Raw genomic sequence first — 16,098 nt, forward strand, 5'->3', positions numbered from 1 at the left:
CTATGGTTGTTGAAATTGATTCACCATTAATAACCAATTTAATTTTCTAATGATTTGCTAGTTCAACATAAAAGGTTAATTTAATGCTTGCTTAAGTAAGATTAGAGTTTAAGTCCAAATAAAAAAAAAAAAGGGATATCACAACAACTTCATAGGTAATCTCTTATAAGTTTAACATATTATCTCTCTGCAAAATCTTTGGAAAAACCTTGTGATGGCTGCAAAGAAAGGAGCTGATTCGAAATCCAGTTGCATGCAGAAAGCTGAACGTGGAGATGATAATAAGAAGAAGTTGCAGGGTAGATTTTTAGTAAAACAGAATGGAAGAGTATGCTTTAAAACAGCAAGTTGTGTAGCTGCTGAAAGGGAAGCTGCCCGAATGGCCACGGAGAAGATGAAGAAAACTGTTGAGTGGAATCATGTACGAGAAATCATGGAGGAATTTGAGAAACTCATTGGTATTAGAAGCCCAAAGTGACAACAAATTTCGGAGGAATACCATTATTATCTTGACCAGGGTTTTGGACGGTATTTTTTCTATGCCTTAATCTTATTTTTTATTTGGAGGGGGATTGATTATGGAGTAGTCCTATTAAGGCCGTTTGGTTTCAATTTTTGAAGATTACCTTGATAATCTATCTTTTATTTTTTTGTTTGGTTTGTTAGTAATAAAATATTACAGTAATCTTCTATTACCAATATTGACGTGACAAATAATATAGACGGTAATCTGATTACCACATTCATCTTAGGTATTTAAAGATTACCTAGGTAATCTTGATTTTATTATAATTATATTATTATTTATTAATTTTTTAAGACAAAAATAAATTTATTTTTAATTAATATGACAAATAATATAAAAAATATTTAAAAATAATTATATTCAATGGTATTTAAGTAAAATAATTTATTAATAATCTTTTATTACCTCTAACCAAACACAATAATTATTTATATTTATCAAATTCTATCAAACATAGTAATCATTTATACCCAGTAATCTTCTAAGTAATTTATCTTCAAGATAATTTTTTTATTTTGATAATAAAATATTACCCAAATCAAATGCCTCCTATATGTATAAATAATAAGTAAAAATTTATTATATGCTTTTACCCATAATTTATATTAATTTTAAGGTTAATAATTATTAAAAATAAAAAAATGAAAAATCCGTTGGTGACAAAAACTGGTGGTGATCAATACTATTCAATTCAGTCAAAATTCGAATGGTGTGGTATAGCCCATGTTATATCCAAACAATGTTATTCAAATTAGATTTGGTTAAATTGAAGAATTCCAAATACCATTATGGTTGGTTAGATTGTGTCTAACAATATTATTACAATTACTATTCCAATATCCAAAATAGTGTTTACGGTTTTTATTTTTTCAATTGAAGATAGGGGTCTAAATAGTAAATTTCTAATTGGGAGAGGGAAATTTTGATTATATTTTAAGAGTATTTAATGATGTAAATCTTAAAATATAAGAAATACTTTTTCATTCTTACAACTAATAATTAAAAATTGAATTTTAACCATGGTAATTATGACTTTTAAAACTAAAAAATGGTGGTAAAATATCGCAAACCTTAGGTGGGAACCGAGTAAATAAATCATCACACATGCGAGATGGAGGAGCCATGCAGTCTATATATAGAAACTTTACAGAGTTAAAAGACTCGTTAGCATACAAGAAACAAAACCTTTAAGCTCAAAAAATATGAAAATAACATCAGCATATTCAACTAATGGAAATTCTTCAAGGACCTCTATTTGTTTCGTTTGAAATGGGCTGTCAAATGGAAAGGTGATGCTTCGAGAGCACTCTTTGGTTATTTACCTTCTTTGAAATGTTGTCAAAATAAAGCAATTTAGTTTTATCAAGACAGAATTTGTAAGGCAAAAGCAATAGAAGATACTGTAAGAAGCGACCATATGGAAGCATACAAAAGAACAACACTCATGTTCCAGCAAAATAAACAGTAGTTGCAGAAATTCCAGTTGTGATTGTAAGAAAGGCCAAAACATGAAGAATCTGGCAAGCGTTAATGCCAATGGCAGGCTGTTGACAGACGAGAACGAAGGGGTGAGGGAATCAAGATTGGTCATTTCTTCTCTCCAAGCTAGAGAAGAAGAAATTCAAAGGAAGAAAATGGAGGTCAGGGAGAAAGTTGAACTTCAACTCCGGCCGTGCTGAAGAAGAATCAAGGCAATTGGCACAAATCTGGGAAGAAAGTATTACAACTTATTGAATATTTTTCAGATAATCCAGAAACTCTTCAATCTTGTTTTGCCAGTAAAGTTTGAAATAGAAGCTACTCTTTCTTATGGACTGCAAGGAATTGGAGGAGCTAGCAGATCCTCTAGGAAAGGAAGTTCCAATTGTAAGGAAAAAAATTGATATTGCTAACAGAGAGCTGAAGCCATTGGGACAGTGCTGCCAAAAGAAGGTTAGTAAATTGTTATTTTATCTCCAAACTATTTTAGCGATTTGGTGTCAATAGAATTTGAGAAGGTATTCGGTTGGTGATACGAGAAAGAATACAAAGAAGCCATGGAAGCCTTCAATGAAAATAACAAGGAAAAAGTTCAGCTAGTTGCACTACTAATGAAGGTGTTCTCTAAATCCCGATTACTCTCCCTCAATTCTCTTTCATTCTTCAGATTATGATAACTGAGATATTGTTTTGTTTGTGATCTCCTTGACCAGATGATGACAGAAACTGAAAGACTGAGGATGAGGAAACTGGATGAGCCCACCAAGCACTTAGAATCCACACATTAAGATGGCTTGGCTCTAAACCAATTATAATGCCTTTGTGGTTGCATTTAGAATGAATTCTTTTTTTTTTTAATGTTTGTTTATGAACCCTAAATGTTCTACAATATAAACATATGCACCTAGTTGAGTAGTCAAATGGTATCCTGATAATATAACATTACGTGATTGAAGATTTTGAATTAATGATAATATAACATTCAATTACATGATGATACATTATTTTGATACCCAATTATAAACTCAAAATTGGGTGCATTTTCTTGAAAGCTATTTTAGCTGAAATCTCATGATGAATGCACCATCCTTGAATGATTGACTCAAAATTTTATGTAATGCTAGCCCATTGAAGTAGACTAAATTTACTAAAGTCTTCGGCCTAAGGTCGAGAACTTCATTAAGCATGATATAAACAAAACATGTAAGTGTGAAATGTATATCCAACTGATGGCATAAAAAGCCCTATGCAAAATATCTATTTCTATACTCATACCTGATAGATCAATAATGCCATGTCATGGGACGCTACACAAACAAGCAGACATCCAGAATCATATCAGGAAGAATGTCTGATAATAGTACTAATACAGGTAAGATTCAAGGACTCCATTATGCCAATTACAATAAAGGGAGCTCCCTCAGACTACCATTCAGTCAGATAAAAGCTTTTTGTACTCCTCGAGAAGCTTTGGGATATCAACAATACGCAACTGTAAATAAACATGCAGTTAAAAATGAGAGCACAGAGGAAATTCAGTAAACAACATATGCACTCACACACCACAGTCAAGAGAAAAAAAAAGGTACAACATAATCCCATTTGGCTTGTATCTGCAGTAAGTTTAGCATACCATGCATGGAGCAATTTCAGATATCCAAATAATCACCTCTGGATAAACAAACAACTAAACGGAAAAATAACAATGTGTCCAAATTATTCTTCTTAATCATACCTGAGAAGCATTTTTTAGGTGATAAAACGTATAAGCCTCTTTTCCAAGAAGACCCGACTCTGAGGACTGCAAATAAGGTCCACCACTTGCACTGCCATATATAAAAGACAATAACAACGAGAAATAACTAATCAGCAAAGAATAGAAAGGAAAAAGAAAACACCAAACAGATGTGTTGCAGCCAAACAACAGAGACATTGTGTGACACAATGCTGTAGGAAATCTATAAACCTTAAACAAAAAGATCTATAGATCATCAAGTACAATTCGTTTGTAATAATGGTTGAGTAATACTATATGTATAAACAAATTTACAAACTTATTTGTACAAACTGAGATAATAGTATCTGATTAGGTGATTTTAAAACAAGAGAAAAACAAACAATCACATCATTTAATCACAAACTGTCATCTTAGATTGTACATACAAATTTGTTTAATTTATTTCTATGCAGAGTTTTATTCATAACGGTTTAACCAATATGGAGTCCAGTTGTTGATATCATAGCTAGCAAGCAAAAATTTAAGGACAGGGAAATTTGGGCTTTGACTGTGACAATTTTCTTCTTGTGAGAGTAGACGTCAAATTACATTCAAACAATAACAAAGCCTGAGAGAGTTCAATATTTCAAGTCTTTCAAGTTCAAGATACTGGACCCAATGTTTCAACCTTGAATTAAGTGATCATAGATTATACTATGATTTGGACTACAGAAAATTCTTACAAATGGTGACGAGTAACTAGACGTTGATAATCTCGAAGCAATGGACTAAGCTCCTTGATTGGTATTGACTTTGGTGTACACTTCTTCCAATGCTCACGAAGCGCCTGAGTTGCCTTTTTTCCGCAAAACACACAACATTATCAGTAGAAAATAACAAAAGTACACATCATGAAATATATAAAATTTACCTGAGTTTGTGATTGTTTACTACTGAAAACTACTCCAGTTAACCTGGATGCTAGGTCAAGGAATTCTTTATCTTCGGACTCATCCACAATTGGAAGTCTAGGACTTGAAAGTGAAACTGAGACTTCTAACCTTTTTTGCAGTTCTGCAACAGCAGAACCAACATAGTGGCTTTCCTGTAGAAGATGTGACGATCATTACTCATTCAGAAACCAAAAGACAATTAGCATAGACTGATTGATAATCATAAGACATTAGAAGGGTAATCAGATGCCATAGAAATTAAGATAAATTTTATTTACCTCCAGAAGGAGAAGCAATCAATTATGTTTCTAAATTCAACAGAAGCTCATAACAAGAATCTAAAGCATAGTGGTATGAGATTTCATTTTTCGGTTGTAAATAAGATTTCACTAGATTATGAAGTCAAATTACTAAAGAAACTCAAATACTATTTAAACTTTGTAACTAGACATTCAATGAACCTAAATATGTGTCATATCAATGTGTTCTACTAAATGCACAGACACACACACACACACACACACAACGTGCTTCCATCCAATCAGAGGAAATAGCTACCAGTAGAAAAGAAACATAAAAACAGCTTCCCATCAAAATGGGTAAAGAAACAAGACCACTATAAATTCCATTTAACCAGGAAAGTAAAACTTTCCAAAACATACTTTACCCCCAAAAATTTCCATCAACTACACAAAATTTGCCAACACACAAAGTGCTTGATTCAAACTTCAAAGTTCAGTACAATATCAAAAGTTAAGTTCTACTCTGATTGAAAGAACTGAAAGTTAAGGGCAGGGCTGCAATCCTCAACACACTGGCTACAACAGAAAAATAAGAGGATTTGGACAAAACTAGATTAATACCTTGAAAGCAGATAGGGAATTATCATTTTCCTTTGCAACATCCTTATTTTCAGAAAGAACTTCAGGTTGAGAATCAGTAAAACGTTTTGCAATTGGGTCCTCTGCAAAACAAATAAAAGTGGCAAGACTATAAACATGGGCTTTAAGTCCAAACATGAAAATGTTAGAAATCAGCAATAGAAATCAATTAATATCAATTACAGATTGTCACAGATAAATGAAAATTCTACAGCACCATTTTCTAGTTGCATGTTTGTTTACTTCTAGTAAAATCCATTTTCCTCTAAGATTATATAACTAATACATTGCCTACTAAAATTTTCTTTCTGTTCACTTGATGATTTTCAACTATCATTCTTTTTACAGTCTTCCAACTTCAATTACCAGATATGAATTTTGAAACACCCATAATTGCTTGCCTTTTGACATTGTTTAAATTTCTATTCAGAAAGCACTGAACCACAGTACATTATTTTTTAGCATGGAATACATATGCATGCAAAACAGTGTCTCTATTCACCAATATGGCTAGTGTTGGACTTGAACCGAGCTGACTCGGCTCGATTTGATTCGGTTCAAATTCGTTTACTTAGAATATGAACCGAGTTCAATTTAAGAGGTTCAACTCGTTTTAAAACTGAACCGAACTTAAGCTAAAGAGAGTTCAACTCGGTTTGGCTCGTGAGTTAGATATATGGCTCGATTCAGTTTGAACTTGACTCGTGACTCGATTCAAATTATGTTAAATAATTGTTAAACAACATCGTTTTGTTATTGAGTTACAAATTCAAACCGCGAATTTGAGCCACATATCTGAGTTATGAATCTGAATCATAAATTCAAGTCAAACTCGAACTGAATTCAAACCACTCTTGCAAACTCATGACTCAACTTGAGTATATTAAAAAACCTCAAAAAGTTTCAACTTTATACTTGCACTCTTAAAATCTTATTTTTAACTTCAAATATAGGGGTAATTGATAAAAATATAGATTATGAGGTCAAAATGTAATTTTTGGAAAATTAAACTATTAATATGTAATTTTTTTAGTCGAACTTGAATTCGTCGTTTTTGTCTCAAACTCGAGCTGAGATCTTACTGACTCAGTGAGCTCAAGCTTTGTACATATGTTATCAAACTAAGCTCGAGTCAAGTGAAAACACTACTTAACTTAGCTCGACTCGTTTGCAATCCCTATTCACAAGAGGAGATACAAATTTTATTTTAAAATAAATTAATATATACAATATTTCACAAAAGTCATCTCTGAGAAGCTTCTTTAAAGAAAAAGATGACTCAACAATAACCAAATATACATGAGATACCATTAAATGGTGATATTCATACCTTCTGGAACTAGCCACCATATATCCCCAAATGTTGATTTCCCATCAAAGCCTCCAAATAAGAGATAGCGTGAGCCTACAAGTGTCATAGAATGATATGCTCGAGGAGGAGGTGGTTCATTAGCAATAGGTAAGCGCTTCCACTGTGCTGATACTAAATTGGCAAAAAGTAAATGTATAAATATAAACCAAAGATCAGAATTCAACCAAATTTAATAAAGGTAAAGAAAAATTGTGATGACTTCAAATTCCAAAATCATACTACACCAAAAATGGAGTCAATAAGCCAAAATAAAAACATAGGTTACACGAGTTACTGCTAGGAACCATCCCAACCCCTCCCAAGATATGGGAAGATCCAATCGAGTGTTGATTGGCTTCCTATTACCTCACACTAGCATTACACTTTATAATTACTTGGTCTTCTAAAAGTTTTATATTATAGTTGTGGGACATTGAAACAAATGATCACTGATCACAATGGCATCCATTAAGCTGAAAAACTTCAAGAAATTGTAAGAAACCAGAAAATTTTATTTCACTGTGTATTACTCTTGGTTTAGAGTCAATTTATACATGCATCTTCTCTATAAGAAAGGAAACAATTAATTAAAAATTGATTCTTCCTAATTTTATAATTGATTCTTTCCTAATTTCCAAACTCCACCTCAAGCAGGTGAATAGATATTTTTCATTCTTAGCTTGGACACCATTATTTGAAATGTTGCAGTATTTAATCCTTTGGTAAGTACATTTGCGAGTTGACATTTTTTAGATAAGGTGTGCAAAGCAACCCACTTTCTAGCTTTTCCTTAATGAAATGTCACTCCACTTCTACATGCTTTGTTTGATTGTATTGTACTAGGTTATGTGGAATTTAGTCCTTTGAATGGTTATGGACACAGGTGACTCAGACAGAAGACATATTTTATTTGGATGACTCAATTTGTGACTCAGATGACATGGACACAAGTGACTTAAACATAGAAGACATAGTTTGTTTGGATGAAAAAATGAGATGTAAGACACAATCTTTATCTTTGATGACTAAATTCTCCCTCTGAAGAGGAGTGTAAATTTCTTTCTCATTGAATGTGACGTTTGTCAAGACATAGAATTTTTTGGATAGAAGATGATAGTACTTATTTTCCTTTGGTACTAAGGAATATCTCAAAAATATACACTTGATGACCCTTGGATCGGGTTTTCCCCAGTTTTGACTATGAACATGAACAAAGGACACATAACCAAATATTCTAGGGACTAAGTGATTTGTGGCGCAAAGGTTAGGATTAAATTGGAGGGCATGTCCATAGGACTTCTGAAATTTAAGACTCTAAATGGTATGCAGATTATAAGATGTGTGGCTTTAAGAACAATTTCCCCCAATATAATTTCAGTACAATGTTTTGAAAGGGAAGAGTCTAAGTTGCATCAAGTAAATGACCTTTTCTTTTTCAACAACCCATTTTGTTATACTGTATGTATGCAGGATGACTCATGAATTATCCTTTCCTTTTGAACATATGATGTCAAGACTTGATTGAGGTAGTCCTTAGCATTATCAATCCTAAACTGCTTGATTTTAACACAAAACTGAGTTTGTATCATCGTGTGAAAATTTTGGAGGATTATGTTGACATAAATTTCTATTAGAGTAGAAAAATTAAAATAACTCTAGTAAAATCATCAATAAACGACACAGACCACCTTACCAAAAAAATGAAGAATTTTTTAAGGACCCCGAATATTATTATGAACTAAATGAAAGGAACAAAGTTTCTTTTATTGTTAATCAGAAAAGTTACATGTTTGTGTTTTGCCAATTCTCACATTGCAATGAAAACTTTCAATATCTTATCCTATGAACAAGAAAAGATACAATTTTTTGAAAGTGTGAAATGACAAATGACCAAGTCTACGATGATAAAGCCATCCCTTTTCTTTAGTGGATTGATGATGTTTAGGGGGAAAAAAAAGGATTAAGGTGATATGTTCTTGACATTATTCAAGCTGATAGCTATCTAAAGGTAGTACAACCCATTTCATTCCTTAGCACATCCAATTGTCCTCTCCAAATCCAAGTCCTAAAACATACAATAGGTGGGGTAAAAAACCACATTGCAATATGAATCTCAAGAAAGTTTTTATACCCAGATAAGATTTGTTGACAATTTTGGAATATAAAACACATTTTAAGGGTAAGTGAGAGATGAATTTGAATATCTCTTATACCAGCAACAGTAGTTAGAGATCATTAGTTATGGCAATTTGCTTATTACCTGGGCAAGATGTATATGTAGTGAACTTCTATGATGCATGAGTCATGCGATCAATTGCTCTTGACTCAATAAGCCAGGGGTTGACAAAAATTCCATCCAAGATATTTAATCAAATAGAAATAGGCAACTCGCCTGAATACGTCAATGAACATGTACTTGATGGTTTCTTCAGAGATTTGGCTGCCTCACACATGTTTGATAAGCGTTGATAAATCATCTTCTAAAAATTTTCAGTTAACCAACACACACTTATACTTTTAGTATCTATCACTTACACCCCTATATTTTATGAACTAAAAGATAAAACCTTGTAGTTCAATCTTGTATCAAATACATCCCTGTAGGTCAAGTTGATATCAATTCTAACCTTAAACTTTTAGTTTATCTAATTTACACCCATGTACTTTAAGAACTTTCACCCCTAAAAAATGACACCTTGAAATAGGTTGGGAGATCTTTGAAAACAAAAAGTCAGTCAGTCCCTTTCTTTTTTAAAACAATAGAGTTGATTGTTGTTAAGGTCTTTTCTTCTTCAAATACACAACTAACGTCTTACTTTTCTTCTATTTGACAATCCCGAACAACCCTCAATCCAACCACATACAAGATCAATGATGATGATGAGGAGACTAGCAATGACAACAAGATCAATGAAGATAGAGATGACAAATTTGACGATTACTTCCTCAATTCCTCAATGACGATGGAATTTTGTCAAATCTAAGAGGGAATCATTGGATAAGATTTTGTATAGGGATCTTGGAAATTGATAGCCTAAGAGATCAAATCTTGTTGTTATAGCTATGTGAATGAGCCAGCAACAGCAACCCTGACAATAACCAGGAATGATCTGGTGATTTGAGGGAAGGAGAAATCTAGTGATAGTGGTATTTGACGATAGGACTGTTGCAGTAATGAAGGCTATTATAACTAAAAAACAGAATTGTGATCATGAATGTTAAATAAATGCTTCTACAACAATGAAGGTTGCGATCGTGAAAATGGTGTTATAGTTGCAGCAATGAAGGCCACATTAGAGGAAAATGTGGGGCAAACAAATGCAGTGGCAATAAAGGCACAGTGGACTAATTCTGAAAGCTTTAATACCATGTTAAGCAAAAGAACTTGTAGAAATTGTAAGAAAAAAGAAAACTTTATTTTATTGAGTATATTACCCTTGGTTTAGGGTCAATTCATACATACATCTATAGGAAAGGAAACCTCTATACCTCAAGAACTTCTACCCTTAAAAAATGACACCCCGATCAGTAGGTAGGGAGCTCCTCGAAAATAAAAAGTCGGTTGGTCCCTTTCTTTTTTGAAAATGATAGAGTTGACCATCGTTTAGGCTTTTTCATCTTCAAAGATGTGAATAACATTTTTAGTTTCTTCGATTCGACAGCCACAAATTGCTGTCAATCCAACCACCCACAAGATTAGTGATGATGGCGGGGAGACCAGCAATGGAACAAGATCAACAAAGATTGAGATGACAAGCGTGATTATTATTTCCTCGATTCCTCAATGATGATGAAAATTTGTCAAATCTATGAAGAAATAGTTGGACAAGATTTTGGATAGAGATCTTAGAAATCGATGGCCTAAGAGATCAGATTTGGTTACAGCTGTGCAAATGAGCTAGCACCAGCAACAATGACAATAACAAGGAAAAATTTATGATCCAATGACTCAGGGGAAAGATAAATCTGGTGACAATGGTATTTGAAGACGAGACTATTGCAACAATGAAGGCTATAGCGGAAAAAGAAAACTGTGCTAATGACTATTAAATGAAGGCTTCTGAAGGTTGCGATCGTGTAAGTGGTGTTATAGTTGCGGCAATGAAGGCCACATCAGAGGGAAATGTAGGGCAAACAAATGCAGTGGCAATGAAGGCACACTGGACTAATTCCTAAAGCTCTAATACCATGTTAAGCAGAACTTGTAGAAATTGTAAGAAAAAGGAAAAATTTACTTTATTGTGTATATCACTCTTGGTTTAGGATCAATATATACATACATCTGTGCAATAGGAAAGGAAACAAATAAATACAAATTGATTATAATTTATTCTTCCTAATTTTATAGTTGATTCTTCTAATTTATAATTGATTTTTTTCCTAATTTGCCACAGCTTCAACTAAACAACCTTGAATATAAATAGCAGATTAGTGAAAACAAAAATAATAAAGATGGTTCTTAACATCATAAGAACACATCAAACACAAATCCTTGAAGATTTCAACATGAAAAGTTTAGAAGCACTCACCTCTGTCCAAGATAACAGAGTCATTATAATAAATGTCATAACGACTCAACCAACCACCAGTGCTATGTCCTCCAAATAGCAAGAGCTACAAAACATATAAGATCTCCACAGTAAGGTATATAGCATGAAACAAAGTTTCATATTTTGAGGGAAAAAAAAAAACAATCTTGCAATGTCAATTTATTATTAGCTTCTAGTAAAACTCAAAATGTGGTTGAATTTCCTTTATCAAGTTTAAATGTTTTGTCCTAAGTCATATGAAACTGAATGGCCAATGAGAATTGACCCAAGTTAAGGTGCTCAACATCTAGTACAACCAGGACCAATGACTATCTATTTCAAACCACAAACTCACGTTTATTGTTGTAATTTTTTTCAATTAATGGCAAGGAGAAAAACTGCCATAGTTACCGGTATCATAATGCGCACCAACATCATCCAAGTACAAAGAACACTGAAATTGTTGAATGCTTAAGCAGTTAAATGCACTCTAGATTTACATAAAGTTTGGGCAATTGACTCTTCTTCCATGTCCACTTTCTTTCTTTTTTTTTTTTTTTGGGAAATTATCATAGACCTAAAAATAAAGGGGTTTTTAATGATTCTGCTACCAAAATTTCCTATTTGGTGGGGTCTTGAATAGTTTCCAAAACATTGGTTCTTTCCTTCCCCCTCTCACTTTATAAATTAAACTGCAACTCTCAAGGGTTTCATAGTATTAATTCTTTTTTAATTTCTTCTTTTTAAGTAATATAAGCAAGTACATATGTAAACATTGACTTCAAGTTCACGGGAATCAAGTTTGCAGTAATACAAGCAGTCTTGATCATTTTACAATGTATAATTTTAAGTCTTTAAGAGCCCATTCCACCTTCAAACAAATATTAATCTACCCTAAAAGACTATCTATGACACATTAACATACAAGTAAGCATTAAGGGTTTTAGTATGTCCTTACATGGTGCCCTCCAGATGTAATGGTATGGCCACAGCGGGAAGAGGGTGATTGACCAGGAAGCTTCAATTGTGTCCATCCAGGAGTTTCATTCTCTTCCTTCCACAACAAAGACCACATATTAACACAAATTAGTAATTACAAAACTTGATTTACATAAATCTAATGTTACACTATTTCTACAAGTTCTGACATAAAGCCAATGATCATGAAATGTAACATAATGTTAATGCAACTCAATATAGGGCACTGACTCACATATAAGCACAAAAAGAAAAGACTTTTTACTACAAAATAATCACTATCATTGCTTTCGAAATTTCGTCACGGGTTCTGAAATTGTGTATTTTGATTGTTCTAGATGTAAAATAGCATCAAAATTTGCAAGTTAGCATGAATCAGTCTCCTGCAAGTTGATTAGAAAAGCCCATAGCAAGATTTCTACATTCAATCATTCTTACTCTTGTAAACAAACATGACCTAAGAGTCTTTCAGAAAAAAAAATAAAGATCTAAATCCTGTTTCTGTATCAAGCATTTAAAATCTAGGAGATGTGATCTAAGCATTAATATTATTGTCAAATCAGGTTAAGTAAATGAATATAGCATGTTATTTTGTCATGAAAGAGTAACTTACAGCATACACCAAGAGATGAAATGGATGATCACAACAACTTAAATTCCTAAAACTACCATTGAAAGAATTTTTACCAACAAGAATGTGAAGGAAAGCTAAAAGTAAACCAGCAACAAGAATAGATGTATTTAGCTTGATGAAATTAATAAAATACTTCTAACTAAGATGGAAATGAAGAATTAGCTATAAACCTTCTTGGATAAGCCCCTTTAAGGCCCATAAATCACCCATAATTGGTCCGCCACCACCTGTCAAATACAAGAAAAGCAATCTTGTCAGCCAAGACAAAGAGTCACTAAATGAACATAAGATAATTTAATAAGGATTATGAGACAGTCCCCAAACAAAAATGAAATAGAATACATAAAAAAAAATTTTAAAGAATTGTTTACATCAAGGATAAGTTATGCCACTTCACCTCTGCCACCATACACAAGCAATCTCTTCTCAAGCATCGTAGCTGTATGACCACATCTAGGTGGTGGTACCGATCCAGATATAGGCAACTCCATCCACTCAAGTGATACTATTTGAGGAAGCAAAGAACATATCAAACAAATTTGACATAAGTTTTGTAGAATCTTGTAACACAAAAACAAATCAACAAAATAACAAATAAGTAAAACAAACTCTCAAAACAATAGCAAAGAAGTTACTTGTGTCCAATATATATACATCTGACAACCACTTTTTACCATCCCAGCCACCATACCTGCACTCAATTGAATTCTTCCAAAATCAAATACTAAACAAAAAACTCAACCAGCTATTTGATAAACAATACAATTGCAAATACGCACATAACTATTTTATGGTTTCCAATAGCTGATGCAGCAGCAAAATCTCGTGGAGAAGGCAAATCACCAAAAGAGGTTAGTTCTGACCATTGCCATATATCTGAAACAAGATTGAATAATTCACAACAAATAAAAAAAGGGAACACAAGCTCTAAGAAAAGTATATCCAATTTCACTGCACATGATTGTCAACATAAAGGGCTTGCACGACTAAATTCTTACCCGTGTCCAGAACCCAGAAGTCACCCAACCTGAAATTCCAAGATCATGCTTAATAACACATTTACAGAATTATTGGGTATATAAGAAAAAACAATTGTACAGGGAAAAATAGAGGGACATACCTTTTATTTCCACACCGTCCACCAAAGACAAACATATGACAATCAATTGCAATAGCAATGTGAAATGCTCGTGGGCTGGGACCCACCTGTCCATCAGAACCATTACCCGTGCACTCCGGCTGAAACCACAGTTTATTATCTAAAAAATCAAAATGCACAACTTGAGAACCTGTCCAAAACCTTCTAAAGCAATGCTACAGTTAATCATGCATTACAAAGACTTTTCTTTCAATGATTTTCATCTGTGTCTCAGTGCAATGAACAGGGTTCTTTAAGATTCCATACAACATGGAATGCAGTATGCATTTCAAAAAACCCAACACAACAACAAGAATATATAAATGAAAATTGGATCTAAACCCCTATTTTTTCATTTCATGAATTAATAATACAAGCTAAATTAAGCCACAAGACTCTTCACCGTTTCATCTTTATTTTCAAGTATGAGCTAAAGTAAGAATTAGTTTACTTCCTTCGAGAATTTTGAACTAATAAATTCACAAAATGGAAGACTTTGATCTCTTTAAAAGCTATAAAATAGCAAGCAAATGTGTAACACAGAAACTGATCATACATGACCAAAGATCACAAAACCATCAAAATCACTCAACCTAAATAACGGTGAAAACAAAAATAAACGTGTGTTAACTAAACAGTTGTAAAAAAAAAATTAAAAATAAGAGAGAAAAACTAAACGGAAAAATCACATAAAACAAATGTTGAAGCTTTAGAAAGAAAAAAGAATATACCAATATCATAGACTACGATATCGCTGAGAAATTTCTTGTCTACAAGGCCTCCAAACACCACGACTTTAGATTTCCCGATGTTAACGGCCGTGTGACCGCTGTTAAAAAAAAAAAAAAAAGCTAAATTATTGATGATCATATGAAATATAATTAGATTAAAAAAAAGAGAAACAGAGAAAATTCGTTGCCTGCGAGGTTGGGGAGGAGTTCCTCCAAAGTCGGAGGAAGAAGCTCGAACCCAGTAGTGCATTTTACTCTATTTAGCTGACTTCGTTTCAAAAGAACACAGTTTATAGATTCTTCTCTTCTCTTTGAAATGCCAGAACCAGAAGAGTTTGTAGATCTTCAACGGTCCAACAAGTGGAGCTGTAGCTAGGGGCCGGGCGGGGCGGAATCAGCCCACCGAAGCCCAATATGTTACAAGAATTAACACTTATTTTAATCTCAAGTAACTCCATTTGGTTAGATATAAAAAATTTTTATATTATTTATTATATTAATTAAAAATAAGATATTTTTGGTTTTTAGAAAAAATAAAGATAAAAGTGTAAAAAGATAATACCAATTTGATTATCTTGAATTAAATGCTCCTCCTCCGACTTCGATTCCACCTGTCTTCCCTATTTTTTAAATTTTATTTCGGGTAATTAATTAAAAAAGGCAAAAAATTTTCCGTTTATACGTTTTTAGGCCAGTGAACAACTGTTTTACCAAAATAAGCAAACCAATATTTTTTTTCCACTAATACCCCTTTCTCATTTAACATAACTAATCAATTTGCGCAGCTTTCATCTTATTTCACCGTCGTCTTCTCTCTCAACGTTATTCTTCTATCAACACTTCAACGACAACAAATTTTATGTGTGCTCTCTCTCGCATTCATCATTATCATATATCAAGTAAATTTTTTTTGCATTTCCTTTATATAAATAATATTTGTATCCAAAAAACTGTCAAACTCAAATATAAAGTTTAAAACTGTAATCAACACCTCTTAGCTGCTTAAATCTTTTTATAAATATTCAGATTTATGCATTCTATAGTTTTATTCGCCAGATCTAAGTAAAAACGGAATCGCAGTTCATGTCTGGTTAATTGCGTGGTTTGCACGCTGCGCGGATTGCGCGGTTTGAGCTGTTTGCACAGTTTGCGTTTGCGTTTTGCGTTTTGCATGTCTGCTC

At 33.0% G+C, this 16,098-nt stretch overlaps 1 protein-coding gene across 1 annotated transcript; it reads right to left on the reverse strand.

The window, feature by feature from the left end:
• Nucleotides 1-3,148: 3,148 nt before the first annotated feature.
• On the reverse strand, nt 3,149-15,257 carry LOC123230272 (protein GLUTELIN PRECURSOR ACCUMULATION 3). Its single transcript, XM_044656416.1, has 16 exons — nt 15,106-15,257; nt 14,918-15,015; nt 14,169-14,307; nt 14,047-14,075; nt 13,828-13,924; nt 13,684-13,739; nt 13,446-13,553; nt 13,219-13,275; nt 12,395-12,486; nt 11,437-11,521; nt 6,887-7,039; nt 5,539-5,639; nt 4,654-4,827; nt 4,466-4,578; nt 3,741-3,831; nt 3,149-3,497 (listed from the first exon to the last, which is right to left on the reverse strand). The coding sequence occupies exons 1-16, from the start codon at nt 15,165-15,167 to the stop codon at nt 3,438-3,440; spliced, it is 1,515 nt and encodes a 504-aa protein (XP_044512351.1). The 5' UTR covers nt 15,168-15,257; the 3' UTR covers nt 3,149-3,437.
• Between the last annotated feature and the right edge of the window lie 841 nt (nt 15,258-16,098).

This window comes from Mangifera indica, chromosome 12 (assembly GCF_011075055.1).
Source record: "Mangifera indica cultivar Alphonso chromosome 12, CATAS_Mindica_2.1, whole genome shotgun sequence".
NCBI lineage: Eukaryota > Viridiplantae > Streptophyta > Magnoliopsida > Sapindales > Anacardiaceae > Mangifera > Mangifera indica.

What these genes read in the sequence shown, in the direction of transcription:
- LOC123230272 (XM_044656416.1), bottom strand. Translation starts at nt 15,167, where the DNA reads ATGCACTACTGGGTTCGAGCTTCTTCCTCCGACTTTGGAGGAACTCCT. An exon ending in TATCGTAGTCTATGATATTG is followed by an intron (nt 14,308 to 14,917) that starts GTATATTCTTTT and finishes TTGATTTTTTAG; the next exon opens with ATAATAAACTGTGGTTTCAG. An exon ending in ATGGTGGCTAGTTCCAGAAG is followed by an intron (nt 5,640 to 6,886) that starts GTATGAATATCA and finishes TTTGTTTTGCAG; the next exon opens with AGGACCCAATTGCAAAACGT.